Here is a 22,413-nt window from a genome sequence, read left to right as displayed (position 1 = left end):
GTAACTTGCCCTAATATACATCTTTTTAATTTTTGGTTTTTTTAAATCCATTTCTTATTCATACTGAGGGAACAATTTTTAATGCTTTTATGGGTTGATTTACTTAGCACATATCACTCACATTAGAACAAAAATAATAAATGCCTGTTTTTTTGTCACTCTATCCTCTCTGATTTCTTTTTTACAAACAACTGTTCTTGGGTCTTTCTTATTTGGTGGACTACTTACTGAAATAATTCACATTTGAGTGAATTCACCATTATTTCAATTTATTTATTTTTAAAGCTGAGTATTTTATTAACTGCATTAAATCAGAGTTAACAAATTTATATAAATCAGAGTTAATAAATCTATATAATGAGTAAATGTCTGTAAGTCCAATATCAAAATTAGTTAATGGCTTTCTATTTACTTCCAAAGTCATAAAATCATAATATTTGATATTGACTTGCTAGGATGTATTTATGAAAACATGTGAATTCTTTCATGTTTTTAAAAATCTATCCTAATAGATGGTGATTCATCATAAATTCCTAACTCTAAATGGTAATGCTTCTTTGTATTTAACGTAATGTTTAAGTCTGTGTCTCTTCTGGGACCACAGTATTTTGTTGTTCACATGTTTATTTTCTCATTTCCTTTCCTTTTTGTCAGAAAGTGGCAATATTCCACTTTTAGTTACCAGAAAAAAATTCTACTTCAGTTTTATCCCAGTTTATTGAGGTCTCCATTCACCATCATTCTGTTAGGCTCCAGAAACTTAATAGATTTTCAATATCTTAGTTCTCACAAAATGTATCATCTAGTTCTAATTGAATGTCTCCAAATAATATTGGTAGAGAACTTTGGCAAAGGCTTTAGAAACATTATCTAATAACAAAGCCAGTTCACATTCCCTTTCCCCTTACTGCCCTTGCTTTCCAAGTTAGGATACCAGAAAGACAATTTATTGAAGGCTGAAATCAGTAATCTCATGAGGATAGGGCTGGGGGAGAGTCAATCACAATAATTGAAAACAAGAAGTTGGACTGAAAATCAAGAGATTTGGAACCTTATGAACTTGTTTTTTTTATCGAGTAATTTAGTATTTTTTTTAAGTTGAAACTTAAAAAGTTGAAATCTTTCCTATCCTAACACAAAGCAAATTGTTCCTTCTAATACAGACTTTATTAATTCACAAAGCATAATAAGCCATGCCTTTTAATATGTAGAACTTCTCTGCATAAAATTGCTATTCACTTATGGTGATGATGATGATGATGTATATATTATCAGAGGGTAAATATAGACATTTTGAATAGGAAAACATGTGCATTTATAGAGGCTGTCCCAGGGAGGACCAGCTAATAGCCAATTGCCTTTGAAAGAGATAATTAGTATGTTAACTTGTTTCTACTGTCCAATTTCAATGGTAAAGCCTTACAAATTTTACAAATTTAGAAACCTTTATCTTTTAGGGGCAGAATTACTTTAAAGAAATACAAAAACTGTACTAAACCAGAAAGCTAACCTGAATTCTCCTACTGCCACCAATATATTATCTGTAGCCTCTGCAGTATCACTTGGGAAGCTAGTTATGATCAAAAGATTGTTGATAACCATAGAACCAGAACAAAGGACTCTAGGTAAGTCAGCTCTTTAATAGCTGAGGCAAAGCAAGAGCTGTTTTTCAAGGGATCAGAATCTTTAAATTTGTTGACAACCATAAGTTTTTGCTATTATTACTAAAATTGAATCACCCTGCTAATAGGAGAAGGCTGCTGAATAGTAGTTAATTGGCCTTGAAAATACTTGATTTTATGATCTTCCTTTATTCTCTCAGTACCAAAATGTACCAATTCCCTTCAACTTCTTTTATGTCTTTATATATGTTATAGATTCAATATAGTTTTAGTGGAAGGATTTTTATCTTACATGTCCTAAATTTGATTTCTTTCATATTTATCATATTTATCATATTTAATCAAAGTTTTGATATCAGAACTCCAAAGAGAACACACTTCTGAGAAAATTTGATCCAGCCTCAGTATCTTTTATATATTTTTTCTTTGTTCTTCTTCTCATATATGTTAAGAAATCAAGTTATAATACATATTGGCAACCATGCCCTCTACTTTAAAGCCCGCATTGAATGTGAGCAGAGTCTGGCATGATGTCCCTGTGATTATCCTTTAGAGCTCCTCTATCTGTATCTTATATTGGCCACATTGACATCCAAAGCCAGTGATTGTACAACCTGTTGGGTGACAACATTACCAAGCAATAATCCTTGCACTATTTCCATGCTCGTGGGTGTGGATGTTAACAAACACAAGGCAAGTCTGTTTATTCCTGGCAGACTCAAGACAAGGTTAACCAGAACTTGTCCTAGGAGTATTAAAATGATGAATTTGTGGAATTGGGGAAGATCCAGTAAAAGGCATGTTAAAAGAGAGTTAGGCAGGAAAATAACAGGTCAATTTCAATCTTAGGTTAGGAGAACATGTCCAAGACAGGATTACCCAACTCGAAAATGTGAAGAGTTCCCAAAATTTTTTGAACAATGTTGCTTCTGGAAGATTTATAATTTACTAATCTTTTTTTTTTAAATTAAGATTTTGTTTATTTATTTATTTTAGAGAGTGGGAGTGGCAGAAAGAGAGGGAGAGAGAGAATCCCAAGCAGACTCCATGCTGAGTGCAGAGGTTCAGTCCCAGAACCCTGAAATCATGACCTGAGCTGAAATTAAGAGTTGGATGCTTAACACACTGAGCCACCCAGGCAGCACTTAATTTACTAATTTTTTTAAAAGATTTATTTACATATCTGAGAGAGAGTGAGTGTGAGTGGGGAGAGGGACAGAGAGGGAGAATCTCAAGCAGACTCCCTGCTGAGGGAGGAGCCAACTTGGGCTTGATCTCATGACCCACGAGATCATGACCTGAGCCGAAATCACGAGTCAGCCACTTAGCCAACTGAGCTACCCAGGTGAACCTATTTTTTTTTTTTATCTGTCCCTATTTTAGATGTCACAAGACAAAATCTACAGGACTATGTTAGAAAAACTGAAGTCTGGACCAGAAAGAAATGAGAAGGCATACATCTGGCACACAGTCCTAGGGTAGTATGGTGACCAAATTAAGTGCAGATTAAAATAATTCAGAAAAAAAATAGCAACTGACACTAAAAGAAGAGCTGAAGGAAGTCAAACACCTAATCTGGGCCCATCCCGAGAGATTCTGATTTCAATAGTCTGAGGTGTGGCAGAGACATTAGGATTTCTAGAAACTCTGGAAGTGATTCAAATATGTGGCCAAAGTTGAGAACCACCATGCTAGGGAGGAAATGTACTCCACTGAATAGGATGTAGAAGACAGAAATGCTAATTAAGTCCTGGAACTTTAAAAGGTTAGTAAAGTCTTGATGAGAATGTGGTAGAAAGATTGTTTTACACTAAGCTCACAGGGGCCAGAGGCTTCACAAACATTCATGACAGCTTCAGTTCAAGAATCTGCTGAGGTTGATGCTCCAGTTGAAACAAAACAAAACAAAACCAAAAAAACCACACATGGGGAAAAGGGGAAAGCTCTCTGGGAGGTAGATTTCTTGGATTCCAGAGCAGGAAGCCAAGGAGAAGCCATGGCATAGCTTTCAGTCTGAAGAATCCCACCGGCTGAAAATTCTTGCTTACAAGATCATCTGTCACCTGAGAGAATACACAAGGCAGCATCAGGTGCCAGAAACCCAGGGTTTAGCAGGAAAATAGACATTCAAAGGCTTTGAGTTGAGGAGAAAACTTCTGATTGACCTGGTGACTGGGCTGGCTGCCATCATATGTTTTGAAAACATTGTGGAAAATAGGACTATCTCAAATGCTACACTGAGAAAAGAGCCATTATATTAGAGGATGTTTCCTAGTTCAGTGTTGCTCAAACCACGGGTCCATCAGTATGGGAGGCGTTAAATCCCTTATCACTGGCCCTCTAGAGTTTCTGATTCATTAGGTCTGGGGTGGGACCTGAGAATTTGCATTCCTGACCAGCTCCCAGGTGGTGCTGATATTGTCCATTCAGGAACTACATCTTGAGAATAGCTACTCAAACAGTACAACAGTGCCATATTTAACTCCTGATGGAAGATTCCTCCAAGGGTTTGAGCTCAAAATCTGCAAAGTAGGGACAATAGACATAAGCTGACCAACTTCTGGATGAGGCTAAACCAGGATTTTTTTCCATCTCCTAATTTTTCTTAGGTACCACCAAGTCTCTTCTTGAGTGGCTGCCCACAATATGTGCTATTTAGGGAATATACTTTTGCTCAGAATAATTATTTTGGAGACTCAAATTAACTTGTTCTTTAGGATCAGTTGTGGGGTGCCTGGGTGGCTCAGTCGTTAAGCGTCTGCCTTCGGCTCAGGTCATTGTCCCAGGGTCCTGGGATCGAGCCCCGCATTGGGCTCCCTGCTCAGCGGGAAGCCTGCTTCTCCCTCTCCCACTCCCCCTGCTTGAGTTCCCTCTCTCACTGTGCCTCTCTCTGTCAAATAAATAAATAAAATCTTAAAAAAAAATTAGGGTCAGTTTTGTGATAATACTGTGTGTGCACTTAATGCTCCATTCGTTTTATTTATTTATTTTTATTTTTAAAAGATTTTATATATATATTTATATATTATATATTTATTTATATATTTATATATATTATATATATTATATATTTATATATATATGTAGGGCAAATATATACATATTTGTGTTATCTTTATGTTTCTGGTGTTGTTTTTTTCAGAGTATATTTACTTAGTGCCTAATTTCATTTCAGAGTCTTTCCTAAGCTCTATTATTAATGTGGCTTGATATAATTTGAGGTAGAACATAGAACTGGGGGTAAAATGTCAATCTCAGGTACAGGAAGGCCTTTGAGATAAATTCACTGATGCTCTCGGATCCATTTTAGAGCTTCTGAGATTAAAATCTACATTCTGTCAGAGGAAACTGAGTGGTGGTTGGCATATAGATACAGCTCATAAAGGCGGGAGCATGATTGTCCTAAAAATGGGACATTTTCTGTGGAAGGGAAGAGCTACATTGAACGTAATAGTTAAGCTTAATGGCTTAAAAGCTGCCATCCTGGGGCGGGGGGATGCATCCTCTGTTGGTCCCTTTACTCACTCTTCCTGAGGAAGAATGACTAGGCTAATTGGTGAATGGGAAAAGATACTAGGCCAGAGTGGTTCACCCTCGCTTTTGGGGAGAATTTCCTCCCTGTGAAGAAATATAACTTTGTCCCTCCATGCACTAAAATTTATTGGATCAGGCACTCATCTGAAGACTGTGGTTAACCACCGTTGCCTAGGACTGATGGCATATCTACTTCTGGAATTTTATATTAGGATGCTCATAATCACTTCATACCTAAGTTGTATATTTCAACCCAGCCTTTGTCAGTAGTAAAGGAGATATTTTGAACCCTATGTGTCTCATTTCTGTTACTCAACTGGGTCTGAAGTTAGGCAGTGCGTTAGGAGGAGTTTTTATGGGGTCCCTTAAAATCTAACACCTATTGCCCAGAAAAAATTCAGTATTATATGTATCTATGTATAATACAAAATAATATGCATTTTTATATATGTACCTGGTTCCTGGCTTCATATTATGTTTGCAACTCTTGTTTTTTTCTTTGCTTCACTTTCTTTATTTATAGTTTTCATGCCATAATGTAAAATAATACATAATTAATAATATATAATACAAGATGTGATATTATGGAGAACATAACACAATATACACTGTATTGTGTAGTTTTAGAAATTATTTTATGAAATGATACTGCTGTATACAAGTTATATTTTATTTAAATCTACATTTATATTTACTGTATATACATCTATTGCTATACAGATTATAGCTTTTATTCGTGTAAGTAGCCTTAAATACTGTGGTGAATAAACACACAAGTAAAATAACATGTCTCAGATTTGCTGTCAGGTCTGCAACTGAGGACAGATTTGAGGACATAATTTCTCAGCATATATATTTTGTGACAGAATTCACAGAAGCCTTATGTCTCACTAGATAACTACAGATCTTATATATATAAAATCTTTTTTCACTTCCTCTATTGTGTTAAAGATGTATACTTTTAAGATGAGTAGACTGGGAGGTGCTGAGGGACAGGGAAGAACTGGTATGATCTACCTGCCGCAATTCTTGGCTCTTAGCAAAAGATTGGAAGGCAGATATGAAGTGAACTCATGCCAGGTGCAGTTAGCCTTAATTACAGCTGAAATCCCATCCCTCTCATGAAGGCCTCCCTGACCACCGTGTGGTATATCAGCTTCAGTGGCTATTGATTGAATGAGTCATTTGATGATAAAGCTACTCGCATTTATGAAACATTTACCATGTGCCAAGCTCTCAGTTAAGCAGTTAACAAGTGTATCTTACCTCATCCTCATAAGGTAGCTTATAACCAGGAGGCTGAAGCTCAGAAGGGTTGTTATTATTTTCCAAGGCTGTACAGTTGGTGTTCAGACCTGGGACTCAAACACAGGGAGTCTGAATCCAGAACCCAGTCACTCAACACTGTGGCAAACTACTTCTTAAGGATGAAACGGGTATATACGTGAGAAACACCCACAGCCAGTGGTTTCTTTGATTATTCTTTGTGGTGTGTGGTTTAATAGCTTAAATGCCCAGGCAAAATCAGGATGGGAAACAAATGTCCTCACCGATATATTCACTTGGATTAGAATGCTCACTGTGTCGGTCAGTTCCTAACCAGTAAGCCCAGGCCTTCAGCAGATAATATTTAAATTATTGGTCTGCTTCTCATTAAAAAAAAAAAAAAAATGGAAATCCAGAATGTTATTTGGATTTTCACTCTAACACAGACTAAGGTGTTTGTTAAACAGAATGGAATTTTAAATTTATCTTTTTCCAAAATTGTCCCACACAGTTGATAATAAATCTTGAAGCTCTTCTTTGTTGTTACCATTATGTCAACAGTTGGCTTTGAAAGGTGTTAAAAGGCTCTGAGATATTCAACCTGGTTACTAAAGATGTATTCTTAAGGGTTTCATAGACTGGCATGTGGGTATCTTAAGTGCAATGGAATTCTTCTCTAAACATGAGCCTAGTGCTCAAATTGATTTAAGTGATCCATATTAATTATCTCAAAGATCATGACCATGAAGACTGGCAATGAAAGCTGTATCTTATTTTCTATTTTATCTTGAAAATGGATGAGGAAGAAATGTGTTTGGCACAGATTGCTCAAGCCCCACATTTCTCACAAAGTAGCTTTCAGTTCAGAAGGATTGTCTTACCCCTCTCTCCCTTAAATACTTTGACAGCTAAGACAGATGCTTAGATACTGTGTTAATTACAATCACTTGAAAATTCTTGCTTTTCTGATTCCTAACAATCAAATTACTTAATTTCAGAGGAAAGAAACTCAATATTGGACACAGCTAAAAGAAGGAAAGATTAAAGAGAAGAAGAAGGAAAATAATGGAAGCTTTTAATGCCAAAGTCTCTCTGGTTTGGCATTAAAACAATCTGGTTTAAATATTACTCTGAAACTTAACTAGCTGAATAACCTTGGGCAAAATTCTGATCCTCAGTTGCTCTTAATAATAATAGTAATAGAATAATTTATCATTTCAAGGGACAGTTATGAGAATTAACTTATGTTTGTGGTCCCATAAATAAGGTCTAATACAAATACAAACAAGTCACTGACAAAGATTATCAGCGTTCTTTTGTTTCCTGAGGGGCTTATATAATTGTATATGTTTGTTGCTACATTTTTTAAAACTTTCCAATAGTTTTAAAATAACATTCAAATAGTTTAACACTGTTTTTAAAAGAAGCATATGGTAAGTCAATCAGACAACCATATTAAAAGCTCATCAGCAAAATTCTTCCCTCCCTTCCTCCAGACTGTCTTTGTTGAAGAGGGAGAGTGAAGAAGATTAAGCCTTTATTTGTTGCCAAATTCTGAAAAGAACATTTAATTCAGGTTGAGTTTAAGTTACTTCTAACAATAAAAAGTGTTTTATACGCAAACCATAAGTTTGAAACTATTTTTTTAAATTTTTTTAAAGATTTTATTTATTTATTTGACAGAGAGACACAGTGAGAGAGGGGACACAAGCTGGGGGGGTGAGGTGGGAGAGGGAGAAGCAGGCTTCCCGCCGAGCAGGGAGCCCGATGCGGGGCTCGATCCCAGGACCCCGGGATCATGACCAGAACCGAAGGCAGACGCTTAATGACTGAGCCACCCAGGTGCCCCAAGTTTGAAACTTTAAAATGTATTATATAAAATGGCCAAAGTGAGACATCATTTCAAATATAGGGATAAAAAATTTTATTTTTTATTTTATATTTTATAATATTTTATTTATATTTTAAAATTTATTTATATTTTAAAATATTTTATATTTTATAATATTCCATGCCTTCATCACCAGAGGAAGTAAATAGTAAAAATATTACTAATTTAATTACTTTTTGTCCAGAAAATACCGAGATGGTTTTTGAAACAAGCTGTTAGCATTACTAAAGTTCTATACCAATTTATCATATTTAGATAACCTAATTAAAAATACTTTTTATATACCATTATGTATAGTGGACATTCATTCTGTAGGTAGCCCAAAATTAATTTGATTCTACTTAAGCAATTTCTAGTGTTACAGGACATCAACGTTTATGCTAGAATTATTTTCATGGCACCCTATTACCATGATGGCAACTGAAAAGAAACCATTGTTCAACTGTTACTGGATACAACTGCCTTCACTGAATTTTTGGTCCATTTCTACAACTCCACTAAATTTAATTTTAATTCCTTTGATGAATCTTACAGGTTCTGCATCTCTAAAAGCTATTTTTCAAGCTTAATGAATTTGTTTAAATGGCAGTTTTCGTATAAAGATGATTTTAAACAATTTAGCTAGAGGAAAAAATGGGCTAATTTTAAAATCAATGGAGAGTAATAGCAAGGAAAGCATCTCTCATTCAAAAAAATTTCCTATTGGTCAATTATTACTGATATCCCTTTATTAGTTGTTATTGTTATTTATTTATGAAAGTATATGAGGCAGTTCTAAAAGCATGTGTGGCAATGCTTCAATCTACATGAGGACGTCAGGATGATAAGAAAATAAAGGTGAGGAAAGTAATACAAAATGCGGAGGGGCGCCTGGGGGGCTCAGTAAGTTAAGCATCCTACTCGTGGTTTCGGCTCAGGTCGTGATCTCATGAGTCCTGAGATAGAGCCCCACCTCGGGCTTCTCGCTCAGTGGGGTGTCTTCTTGAAGATTCTCCCCCTCCACCCCTTCCCCTACTCATTCTTTCTCTCTCAAATAAATAAATCTAAATAAATAAATAAGTAAAATGAGAAAGGAATAAGGCAAAAACTTGGGTCCCAGATTTCTGAGCAAAATGACAAGCACAATTAGTTACAAGATGTAGAGCCCCCCAAAATAAGCAACTTCTTTAAAATTTGCAATCCATTTGGACTCTGAGGCCTGAGAGAAATTTCTACTCCATATCCTCCTGAAGAGCATTGTATGCTATCATTGTAAATGCCCTTCATACTGTCCCACATTAAATACAATCAAGTCCCCACAGGGCTCTGTACTACAACATTCATGGTGTCTACTGAAGATTAAGTAAAAGTAATTATACAAGGCTAAAGTAAGGTAGTACAGGGCAGGATCAGTCTGATTGGATGGAGCTGAGAACTTACTGCAGGAATGGTAGTTCATATCCTCCATAAATATTAACACAGCCACTGAGTACTTTTCTGGGCAAAAGAAATAACTCATGGTCAGGGCCAGTGTTTATCTTAGACCTAAGAGAAATGAAAAATCAATAACCCCAAAACTATATTATGAAAACAGAAACACCAAATACCTACCTTAGTCAAAAACACAGACTCAGTTTAAATCAATCAGAGAATACCAAATTTTGAACTTGTTCTGATGAAATCTTCAAGGCAAATAGCAAAATGTTTCCCTGCATTCCAAGCCGCCAAATATGTATGATTTCTATACATCTATAGCTATATAAAGATTAGATAGATAGCTGGCTAGCCCATACCATAGGTACAACATGTTGGAGAATGCCTATCTACAATTATTCTTTGAAGTAGTTAGACTTAAGCCATTCTTTATTACAGTAATTAGGTAAGTCAACAGTCTATAAAGGTTACTTCTAGTTTACACTGTTCACCCATAGAACAATGATTTCTTTCTCTCTTAGCAATGTTGGGAGCACCAGCGTTCAGTTCAACTCAAACAAATATCAAGTTAAAAAGACAATTTGGAAAATGGTAGAAAACAGAGGGAGGATAATATTTTTTATTAACCTCCTGGAAGTTATTTTCTGATATGAGAAGATGATATAATTATCTTCTCACTGTAATTATAATCACTATAATTATATGTCACTAATAACTATAATATTAGTTAAGTTACTTACCTGCTCTTTATCTCAATATCCTCATCTATTCAATGAAAATAACAATAGCACTTCCTAGTTTTGTTGTCAGAAATGAGATAATGCCTGTGATAGGCCTAGAATAGTACCCAGCACATAATAAGCGCTCAATCAAGCTTAGCTAATATTCATCAGAAAGCAAAAAGTTCATATTTTGGTCTTAAGGCTTATATCCAATTCTTACCAATACCATTAAAGTAAAATAAAAGCTAAGTAAAAACCTGCAACAATTTTATATTATACCAGCAAATTTATCTATTATCCACTGGGTAACATAGAGCATCATGATGGAATTATTGGGCCTCTAATCTGCTCCTAACATAGAATCCAGCAGATCCTGGATATTCTAAATCATCAGAAATCACGTAAGTCAGCAGTCAGGAGTACTGTTACTGCATAAGATTTTCAAAACCAGAAATTCTTTCATGACCCTTTCTAATCACTAGGGAGGTAATGAATATACTACCACCAGTAGAAATCAACAAAGCTCTATTGAGATTCTAACTCTGGGATTCGGGGGATGATTGGACTCATTGCTAGATAAATCACTGGATTCATAAATGCAAGTTTTGCAGCAGTATAATTCAAATTTGGGTTTCAGGAAAAAATTTACATTATTACATATTGTTATTAGTTTTCTATGGCTGCATGACAAATTACCATACATTTATCAGCTTAAAACTATACTCATTTTTTCACTGACAGTTTCTGTGGGTCCAGGGATGACCTGACTGGATTCTCTGCTCAGGGTCTCACAAGGCCAAAATCAAGGTTAATGGCCAGGGCTGTGATCTCATGTGGAGCTCTGAGTTCCTGGCATCTATAGTGCTGTGGTTTCTATATGCTCATTGGCTGTCAGCTTCTCTCAAAATTTAGAGACTTCCTGCATTCCTTGCTACATGGACCCATCCATTTTTAAAGCCAGCAACAGATAGTTTCCCTTGCCTTGAATTTCTCTCATGCTTCAAAATTTGTCCCCAACCTCAAGACACTGTTTTAAAGTGAGCACAACTTTAAGTCAAGCCAACCAAGATAATTTCCCTTTTTAAATTTCAGTTGTGCCATATAAAATAACCTAATTATAGGAGTGATATCCCAATAGATCTGTGATGTTAAGAATTATAGAGGGCATGGACAGACCAGTGGATGGGTCATTTAGGGGACATCTTAGAATTCTGCCTACCGCATAGTCAGAGACCTTAAGGATTAATCATTCAAAGTCTAGAGGGTCTACTATGTTGGCCTAGGATGCCAAGTCTTACAATTTAGAAGAAAGAAACTGGCATATATTTCAGAAGCATTGTTCAGTTATTCTATAAACTTGCTATTTTAAAATATAAGGTTGCCTTTTATAGAGATGATAAGTAAATTCTAAGATAAGATAGAACCATATTCTTGGCATTGAGGACAAAATCCAAAGAACCTGATCCCACCATTCTCCATGTGCTTTGTTTACCATGAATTTTTTCATCAACTGTCCCCTATATGGATATGTTACCAGCATTCATACAAAAAGTATCACAGAGGACCAAGAACATATAGAACAATTGCTCTTAATTTATAAAGATGAGACAAATAAGGCTATCAGGAGTTGCCAGAATTTGAATTTCCAAGACTAAATTCAAGAAACTCATATCATGAGTAACTGTATTCTAGAATCCACTCACATGACTAGATCTACTGGCTTTATTTCACATCCTTCTATAAGGAATTGTATATTCTTTGTCTGTAAACAAAGAATAATATTAACATTAATGATTTGTTATGATCTGAGCTGAAGTTCTGAATTTTGTTCCTCATGTCATTTTGTGTGTTATATCACATTGTTTTTGTATTTTTTTCTTTCATAGGTGGTGGGTGAGTGGGTTGGCTGATTATTTTTGCTACTGGACCAACTTGGTAAAGTTAAAAAAATATGCATAGTTTGTTTTCAAATGTATTATGTTTTCATTATAGCACAGATATATGTATATGTATATATGTATATCATGTATCTATAAACTGGTTTTCTGATGATGACTTCATCACAAAAGATTATTAAATCAGGGAGGACTTACCTATTTCAATCAGCAATAAGAGATTATTTAGTAGCTCTCTGGAGCCCGCAGTTGTTAAGGATGCTGAGTTTGGCTAGGCCAGTATGAAAATTAAGGATGCTTGAATGAGGGAAGGGGATACAATGGCATATACTTGGTACCTTGTAAGAAGTTGCTCTTTCAGAATAAGCAAATACTGAGGAAGGGTTGTATACTAAATCATCTTTCTATAGATTCAATTTATTAGCTTAAATTTCTTAATGTCAGAAAGAACTTCAGAATCTCATGAGAATGTGCAGTAAAAAGGGGTTCTGACAGCAAGGAATGGCTTTAAAGAAGTCTGCAGATAAAGCTCCTCTCCTTCACAATATTATCTAGGGCAGCCTTGAGCCCTCCCTAAAGTCCACTCCCCAGGCCTACTAAAAACAAAGGACTTACTTTTGGTACCCACAAAACCTGTGAGTTTGATCCTTGATCCTATAAAATATTTTTTGGAGGCATGACAAGTAAATTTAAACTACAATATTTAGTTTGGTAGATAACTGCACATACATATGCAATCTTTCTTTTCTTAAAATATTTATGCAAGATGGGAAAAGGAGCAGGGCAGATGAGTTAATCACTGAAAAAGTTTCTCCTTATACTCTTCACTGATGCATTAGATTGGAAATGCAGAGATCACATACAGCAAGACTGGTGTTAATGACCATAAACTCTACAGAAAATGCCCTTAACATAACAGAAGACATACAGTGAATAAGGACTTGGAAAATAGAGTTACAACTTTGCAGAAGAACAGTGGTCTTCTGTTAACCCTAAAACTTTACTAAAAGGAGGGAAAGAGAGGGAAAAAGAAAAGGAGTGGAGCCTGGGGTGAGGGGAGACTGAAGCCAAAAGAGAGGGAGATGGAAAGGAAAATGGAGTTGGGGAGAAGATGTGAAAAGTATTGTATAAATTTGATTCTTGAATTTCATCAGGCAACATAAACAATGATGAGAACGTTTATCCTCTTAATAAAGATATAGCTAAGTTCCATTTAAATATATGCTTTTGTCTGACTATTTTATTTCCCTAGTTTTCAAAAGTAATTATTCTAAGAAGATTTGAACTTGAATGACTGCCCAAAATATGTTATGATCCCATATAGGTGATGTAATTTCTCTTTTGGTTGATTTCTTCTTAATTAGTTTTTGTCAATGTTGTACTTTAATTACAAGCCAGCATTTCAAGGTCTGTTTGTTTTCTGATTCAGAAAAATTAGTCTGTATCCTTTAGTTATGTAAAAAGTCTAACATTTAATTAGAAACACGTCATATCAGATTTATGTAATGGGCTGTAACCTTGCCAATGTCTACATTACTGCTGAGAGATAATCAGTCATTTCAGAAAGCACAGCCACTCTTGGAATACACTGGAGTTCCAAATCATTGTCTGTTCTTTGCATTCTTTTTATTTTCTTCCAGTTTATGTTAATCTCACATCTTTTTTCTTTGCCCCAAACTTCCCCAAATTCCTCATCATTGCATGTGTATTATTTCCACTCTTCCTTACTGACTGCTTTTTCCTTTAATTTCCTCATCTCAACTTGATAGAAACTATTTTCATTGTTGTGGTTTAATTTTGTGAGAAGATATAAAGGAAATGAAGTGAACTGTGAGAAAGCAAGTGTGTCCCAATGTTAACTTCCAACAGATTGAACACATTCTGAGGAAAGGTCCATATGAAATTGCTAAGATAGAACATCTCTATTTATACATAAACAAAAATCTATTTGAAAGGAACGCATCTCAGAAATTCCCCACACTCATGTTCTTAAAAGTCTCAAGAGTGAGGAATCAGTTACCTCAGCTTGACCAATAGGTATGTTTTCATAGTTGTATAAATTATCCAGGTCCTCCAAAGTGGCATCGTATGTTTCTGAGTCATAGTTGATGGGTTCCAGAGTTGGAGCAGTCCCAGCAGCATTGAAGATGACAAGTCCCAGAACGAGTCTTGCCAACATTTTGATTTTTCAAGCTTTCCTAATCAAAAAAGGCCCAAATGTATAAATATTTAATTGATGATAACTTATGAATATTTTTCACTAAATAGGAATAATAAATAAACATCAATGCTGTGGAACTCAAGCCGGTAGCTTTCTTTACACGGATCGTTTATAAACATAACACGGGAAATTGTATGGATTCGGAAGACTTGTGATACCGATGCTCAAATTAATCACAAACCCATCCATGTTTTTACAGTAGATAGTGTAATTACAGTGAAATTAAGTTTACTTCATAGAGAAACACAGAGAAAATAGGATGTGGAAATATTGTCATGCACTTATTCACAAAAGCTTGTGCATTAGAGTTTTACCTTTTACTAAGCATTAAGTTTCTTTCTTCAACTGGGAGTAGGAAGGAGGAGGAAGAGAACTATTTTACTGTTACTCCATTTTTCAGATGAGGAAACCGAAGCAGGGTTGGCTAGTGACCTAACTAGGACTCATAACTGTTTCTTGCACATTCAAGCCTGTGGCTTTTTCCGGTCAAAATAATGAAGGCATTTTTTTTTTCACTTTTACTTCCTTCTTGCCTCTGGGTATCGTTAATGCATACATAATTTAATATACATACACATTAATATTTCACGCGATACTTTTCCTCAAAACTTATTCTTAACTGAATAGAGCAGAAAAGAAAATTATTTCTCCTTTAGTACTTAGTGTTTTCTTTCAATTCTTAATAGCCATCTAAGCTTTAAACTCAGAATCAAGAATCCATGTCTAAAATATACTATTTGGTAAGATTTCCTTTGAGGAGGATTTCCACACACATAAGATTAAAAACTCTTTTGTTTTGTAATTCTTTGTTAAGCACAATTCTTATTTTCCATGATAACATCCTGCTTTTTGGGAGGATTCAATCAAAATCTTATAGTTTTAATTATATTTATAATATATATATAATATATTATAGATGTATAAATATGTATATATATAACATATATATAACATTTATAATTTTAATTATTTTAGTTCTGTATGTGCTCCTTTGAATACATTTTAGTTTAAGAAAAAAAACTCTCATGTTTAATTTTAAACATTTAGGTTGGGCCTATCAAAAATGTTACTTGGTGGTCCTTTATCGGGGAAGCAAAGCATTTGTAAAACTTTTTATCAGGCATGTCTAATTTTAAAGGTTTTGTATTTTGGATACACTTCTTAGGTTACTTCAAGAACAGGACCTCTGGTGTTTGTACCTATGCACACACGTAAAAGGAAATTCATGATAAATATTACTTTTAAACTTGAATACACTGGCAGACAAAATGACCTTCAGTTACTTGAAAGAAAGTCTTTATGAAGCAGGTTTAAGCAGAGGGATATGAAATCCCTCTGAGAAAAAGAAGCAGTACAAGGAGTTCCTTTTTATTCCCTCCTATGCTTTCTTCGAATCATTTTTTTATTCACACTGGATAAGCTAAGGCTCTATTTTACCCGCCTTTGCAGGATTGGGGATTTGGAACCGCTGTACACAGTCACCAACAAGGTCCTACTTGATCAGCTGGTGTGATTTACAAATCTTCCAGGAACCATTCTTCCCTTTTCAAGTGGGAGGCAGTCACAGGGGCCACCACTAACCTCGAAAAAATATTTTCCTTCTACACTTCTGGCAACTTTCATTGTTCAAAGTAATTATGCACTTGCTGATTATTTTTCTCACTTCAGACTCTGTATTTGATTATAAGTATCTACATTCTCAGAGTTTATTTGCATTGTGCATATCCTCTAGAGCTATCAGCAGTAAGAAAGTCTGTGCAAACCCTGGAACTATGAAGAACACCTCTCTATGTTTAGCTTTAAAAGGATGTTTCTTCCTTCAAGTGACTATACTAGTATTTAATGTAGTGCCTTTGTTGAGACTTGAATTTGTTGTGCACTTCACACCGTGTCATGATATTTTGAAAATTATGCTTATATAAAGCTTTAAACTATAGATGTTAAAAAGACATTCCAAATGCCTAATTCCCATAGGATCATCAATATGTTTTTAAACACCTGAAATCTCCCCTTTTTCTTCTGTTGTGTAATATTTCAATCAATACTAATCAATAGTGCCTAGCTATCCTGGCAAGGAACATGGTCTATGTCAGGGCACTTGCTTTAAGGAATATATTGGAAACTACTATAATTTTATTGGCATCTATCCTGACTACTAAGAGCAACTCTTTTACTGGGTGCTATTAATTCTTGGGCTAATTCAAAATTTTGGATTTTCCAAGAATAATATAAATATAAAATAGCAAACTTCAACCCAATCCACTGCATCCAAGTTCACCATGAAATATTAAAACAAATTGAATTATTTTTTAAAAGGTTACTATAGGAGGAAAAAAAGTCTCTGACCCAAGAAGAAAGCAAGTGTAAAAACTTACCTTTGGCTCCTACTTGGTGAAATGGCAGAGAGTGACTGAGGACGCAGAGCTGGTAATATTTGCCCCTGACCAATGGTTGTGAATTCTGGTCTGTGGGAGGTGGAGTTTATAACACTCAATTTTCTGTTTGGAAAAGCCAACCTTGAGAAATGCCTCTCAGTCTTTAGAAACCCCAAATTACTTTATAGTCGCTCAAAATAAGCAGTAGAATCCAAATGACATAGTGTATAGAGCTCTTGAAATTATGTTAAAGGAGTTCTCATTGCCAATGTATCCTCTTAAACATTTTAAATGGAAAAAGTTGGTTTTATTCTATTTCATCTATAACAAGTTCACCAGTTAAGAAAAAGTTAATGTGTACAGTGATACTATAGATGAATATTTTAGAATTGTTCTAATAAGAAATAATTTTCCTTGCGTGTCTTGAATTGCTTTCGTCACTTTTCATTAATGTTAACAGAAATTCAATAAAGGTTGCAAAAGCCTTACCTGTTTTAATGTTGGGTAAGTAAAAAAAAAAAAAAATCCAGATTATTTTGATGACTTGGAATGGTCTGAGAGCAATGAAACAATAAACCCTCTGCATGCCCATTTAAAAAAAAAAAAAAAAAGTCCTGAAACTGCATAAATATGATCTGAGTGTTTTGAAAAAAAAAAAAAAAAAAAGCTGCTTTTTTCTCCCTTTTATCTATGAGAGCCAAACAAATCAAATTACATAAAAACATTTTCCCCCAGAATACAAGATTTGTTGTAGGCTCCTGGTACCTGACATGGTTTGTGAGACTCAGCTTTATTTCAGATTTGGAGAGAAAATACGTTTATATTAAACTTCCATTCTTCGCCTCCATTCACACTGCAAAAGTTCTAGAGGGAGACGAAACTTGTGTCATGCATTCTGGCTTCTGGCATGTTTTCCATAAATCCAGGAGTCTGGTTCTAACCTGGGCATCAGGAATCCTTTTTCCTTGACCAAAAGCAAATAGCTGTATTGAATTTTGAAAGTGTATTAGGGCACACTGATGGAGGAGAGAGTCTGTCTTGAGGACTCCTACACCTCCTTCTGCCTTCCCTGCCATCCTCCCTCCCCACCCCGACCTTCTTTGCTTATGGATTCAGGGCGCTGTCAGTCATTATCCTCATCACCCACACCTGCTTCCACACGTCTACATGATTTGTGCTCAGTGTGCATTATTTTTCTTGGGACCAGTTTTATTTGTAATGGAAGCAGTGATTCTGGGTGAAGTACAGAAGCTACCAAGACCTCTCCAACAGCAGAGAGACCATCCTTGGGGGTAGGGATGCCTTCCCTGCCTCCTTGCAGTGTCATCTGATATGGAGGCTACTTTCAGAAGCACTTCTGGAAAGAGGACTGAATCTGAGTTCCCACGCTGGCTCTGTCACAGCAATGCCCTCCACTGTGTGTTCGAGGAGTTTATATGTGGTTAACTCTCTCAACACTTTCTCCATCAGAGGAGTTGTCCATTCACAGATGGGTGACACTTAAACATTAAGTTATCCAGTGTCACATGGGACACAAATAAAGAGAAAACCAAATTGGGTCAAGTTCCCAGATGTTACTGAGCTCATCTGAGGGATGCAGGTGAAGGTAAAAAGGTGGTGGTGTCTCTCAGTTTCTTAGATCCTAAGGCTGTTTACCTGTCACTAGGTGTTGGGCTCCTTTAGGTGCTTTAGGATAAAAAGAGATGAATAGCATATCCATGAAAATACCTAGTATTTCGTCTGCCTCCATTATTAATCTAATACTCTGCATACATTGTAAGGTGACAATGTCATCTGACATCTAAGTAGTCCCTTCTTTTCCGAAAGGCTCTGGCTGAACCTGTAAGATTCTATTTCCCAAAATAACATTTTCACACTATCCTTTAGTGACCTGTTGGTTTAAGTGACATTGTTCTTATGCTTCAGAACATTGTCTACTAATGCAATTATTTCACAACAATTTAATAACTAAATTCCTTATCCTAATATAGGATTGGAAGCAGAAATGATCGCTCCTGAATCTTTTCTTTTTTTCCCAAATAGATAAGCCTTTCACTTCTCCTTATAAAATATAGATAATTTTTAAGTCAATCCTCTTGGTCTTATCTGGACTCTCACCAATATTTCAAAATCTGTGTTAAACTGTGGGAGCTCGAATTTGTAACGATCTCATGAGGACCTAATTTCTATTTAATAGTGAGAAGGATTAATTACCAGGTCCAGCCTTTCTTATCCTTGGTAAATATCTTTTAGCTTCATGCTAATTTTCTTAATAGAGCCTGAGCTTGGTTATCAGAAACCCTCAGGGGATCGGTTTTTAAGACTAGTTGCATTATACAGTAACTGAGGCTTTCTGGCTTTATCTCTTTAAGCCCCAAAACAGTTTACAAATCCTTTTGGCTACAATTCTTAACAAAATTAATTAAACGTCATCCTGCTTGCTTAAATGGAATTAATTTTAAATAGAATAGTCTTCTTTCAATGATGCTCTTTGTTCTGTAGAGTGGTGAACAGAGAGGAGCCCTCTGAGGACCGCACATTGCTGTCCTTGTCCTCAGCCCCAAAAGACCAGATCAGTAAGAGTGACAAGAGGGTGTAGATATCCCACCCCACGGATCATAAGGCATAAAACCATTCCCTGAAATGATTAGCTACCTTCCTCTGAAGAATCCGCATGTTGCCTTAGAGACTTTGTACTCATCAGTAGGAGTCCTAGAGTTTTGGACCATAAACCCACATCCACTGTGCTGTCTGTATCCCCTCATCTGATCTGATCACCTCCTCCAGAATATTTCAAGCCTGACCTGCCATCTGCAAACTCTCCTTTGCCCTCAGTTTCATTTTGGAAAATGTCCCTTTGCTTCTTTTATCTTAAAAGAATCTGGCTGTCTCCCGACAAAGTTTTCTGCTGCTGTGGCAGGTTTGATTTTTTTTGTTGTTGTTTTATTCTTCACTCACATAACTCAAAGATGGAGCAATTTTTCTTGTTTTACACTATTTCTTCCAAATGATTCGTCCTCTTCACTCTTTCAAATATTTTGCCCATTCTGAAACTCATGGCATTTGGTTTAACTACCAGTCACCTCTCCCTGTCATCAACTGCTTGATCTACCAAACCTCTTGTCACCTTTAGCTCATGGCTCACTCTTACCCTCTACTCAGACCCTGTCATTATTTCCAGGGATGCCAACCTCCATGTGCATGATCCATCTATCGTGGTGGCATGGCGGCTCCTTTAGCTTCACATGTGCAGTCAAGTTACCACATTCCTACCCAGCTACTCACCATCACTGTCATGCCTTCTAGCTCATCATCGCCAAGTAGTACATAACCCTACTAATGGGGCACTATTATTATTTTTCTTTTTGCCTAATGAGACCTTCTTGCCATAGCCTCCACCACTTTTCCACAGTTCATTGCATCTCTTACCTTTACATCTCTCCTTTCCTTTAGATTTGAAGCACCATTATCATATTTATACCTTCTCAAGCACTTTCTGCTTTCTTCTTTTTTTCTTTCTTTTTCCATCATACTTACCTGGAAAAACCTCAACTTTAGTTGAATACTACTCCCAACTTTCTTCTCTTCTGCATCTGAGGAGCTGTATATTACTAGTGAAAATCACACACAACAGTGATTGGTGTCAATTTAAATTCTTTAAATTGATCTCCAACCCTGGCCAACAGATCTACTATTCTAAAATGTCTATTTTATAACATTTCTTCTCTCAAACTTCCCGTATTCCTTTTCTATACACAGAAAGTCATTAGAGTGATGGTAGAAGTCATCAGAAAAATACTCTCTAACTTTTGCCATCCAATCTACCCGCATGTATATGCATCCTCTGTGTTTTCTCCTTCTGTAACAGAGCAAGACGTTAAAAGTAAATTCCCCAAATGATGCCCACGATCTTATGCTCTTTCCTCTTTTTAAGATCTGTGCTTCTCTAATTATCTCCTCCCTCCCAGCATCTCCCTTTCTGCTAGGTCAGTTCTACATACAGACACATATACTCTGGGCAAAACTCAGGCAGGAATTCCCTCTAACACGAGTGAACTGAATGAAGGTAAAAAATGGTGGCTGTAGAAGGGAGGGGGGTGGGGGGACGGGGTAACCAGGAGATGGGTATTAAGGAGGGCACGTTTTGTGATGAGCATTGGGTGTTATATACAACTAATACATCGTTGAACACTACATCAAAAACTGCTGATGTACTGTATGTTGGCTAACTGAACATAATAAAAAGTAAATAAATGCAAAAAAAATATGGTGCCTGCAGCAGTGTCTTTGAGAATACATGTGTAAGTCTAAAGACATTCAGAGTCAAATTATTTTAAAACACTGCAGAGTCCCAAAACTGTATCTGCAGACTTGATTCACTTTACATCTGAAATTATGCCTCAACTTTATAAAATACATTTTCATCTTATTACTGTCCTATTTTTATGACCCTTTTTATAGAAAAAAAATTCCCAAATCGTGTTTATTGCATTTCCCCTTGCTCTGTTCCTATTCACTCTCCATTCCCTTGCAGTTTGGGCTCCGTATAGGTAATTTTCTGGCTTTGTCTTAACTGCTGTCCTAGCAGCCAACTTTGGTTTCACTGTGGTCTTCCTCTTACCCCACTGGCTTGCCTTGTCTGTTCCTTTGTCAGCCACCTCTTTCTCTCCCTGGCCTTTAAATTTTGGAGTGCCTCTGGTTTTAGTCCAATGATTCATCTTTTCTCTATTTATCCTTTCCCTTGAGTGCCCTCCACTATTTCCATGCTACAATTACGACAAAACAAGAATAATGTCAATACTAACTAACATTTTGAATGCTCACTATGCACCTGGCATTGTTTATTATCCTCACTTACTGAGGTCTGGGGAGGTTAAGTGACTTCAACCAGTAAGAGGCAGAGCCAAAGTCAAAGCTGAAGCAGTCTGGCAGCCAAGTCCAAGTTCTTAGCCACAACACTGAACCACCACCTTCTGTTTACATACTCCAGCTTTACATCTCCCGTCCTCACCATTCACTCTGAGCTGCAGATTCTTACATGCTCTACGGACTACCTTGGACTTGACATCTTCATTTGGATCCGTCATTGGGCCATCACATTGTGCTCTGGACCCATTTTGTTCTTTTGCTTGTGGTGTTTAATTAAATGATATCACATCCCTCTCAGTTGACTCCAGTCCAGAGCCTTAAAATTATTGTAGATTTCTTCCATTTCCCTACTTTCACCCATCTAATCTATCAGAAGTTGGTTCTACTTCTTGTGTATCTCATTCCACCATCCTCTCTCATCTGGACGATCAAAAAAGCCCATTACCAGGTCTCCTTGCTTCCCCTTTTGTGCTTCTACCATTTGGTCTCCAAACCCCAGCCAGAGGTCATCTAAAATGTAAATATGTAAAACTCAATGTTTTTTTCATTGAAACATTCAGTGGCTTCATATTTCTCTTTGAATACAATTAAAACTCTTACATCAT

General features: G+C 36.1%; 1 protein-coding gene across 1 annotated transcript in view; it reads right to left on the bottom strand.

Moving 5' to 3' along the window:
- EPYC (epiphycan) overlaps positions 1-22,026 on the bottom strand; it is a 41,722-nt gene extending 19,696 nt beyond the window's left edge. The window contains exons 1-4 of the mRNA XM_027594306.1: positions 21,925-22,026; positions 21,561-21,705; positions 20,477-20,550; positions 14,364-14,522 (exon numbers count right to left, since the gene is read on the bottom strand). Of these exons, the coding sequence (XP_027450107.1) occupies positions 14,364-14,522; positions 20,477-20,550; positions 21,561-21,705; positions 21,925-22,026 (480 nt within the window). The remainder of the gene's footprint in view (positions 1-14,363; positions 14,523-20,476; positions 20,551-21,560; positions 21,706-21,924) is intronic.
- Positions 22,027-22,413: the final 387 nt, after the last annotated feature.

Source organism: Zalophus californianus, chromosome 9 (assembly GCF_009762305.2).
Source record: "Zalophus californianus isolate mZalCal1 chromosome 9, mZalCal1.pri.v2, whole genome shotgun sequence".
NCBI classification, from domain to species: Eukaryota; Metazoa; Chordata; class Mammalia; order Carnivora; family Otariidae; genus Zalophus; species Zalophus californianus.
This window is presented reverse-complemented; position numbering and strand designations above follow the sequence as displayed.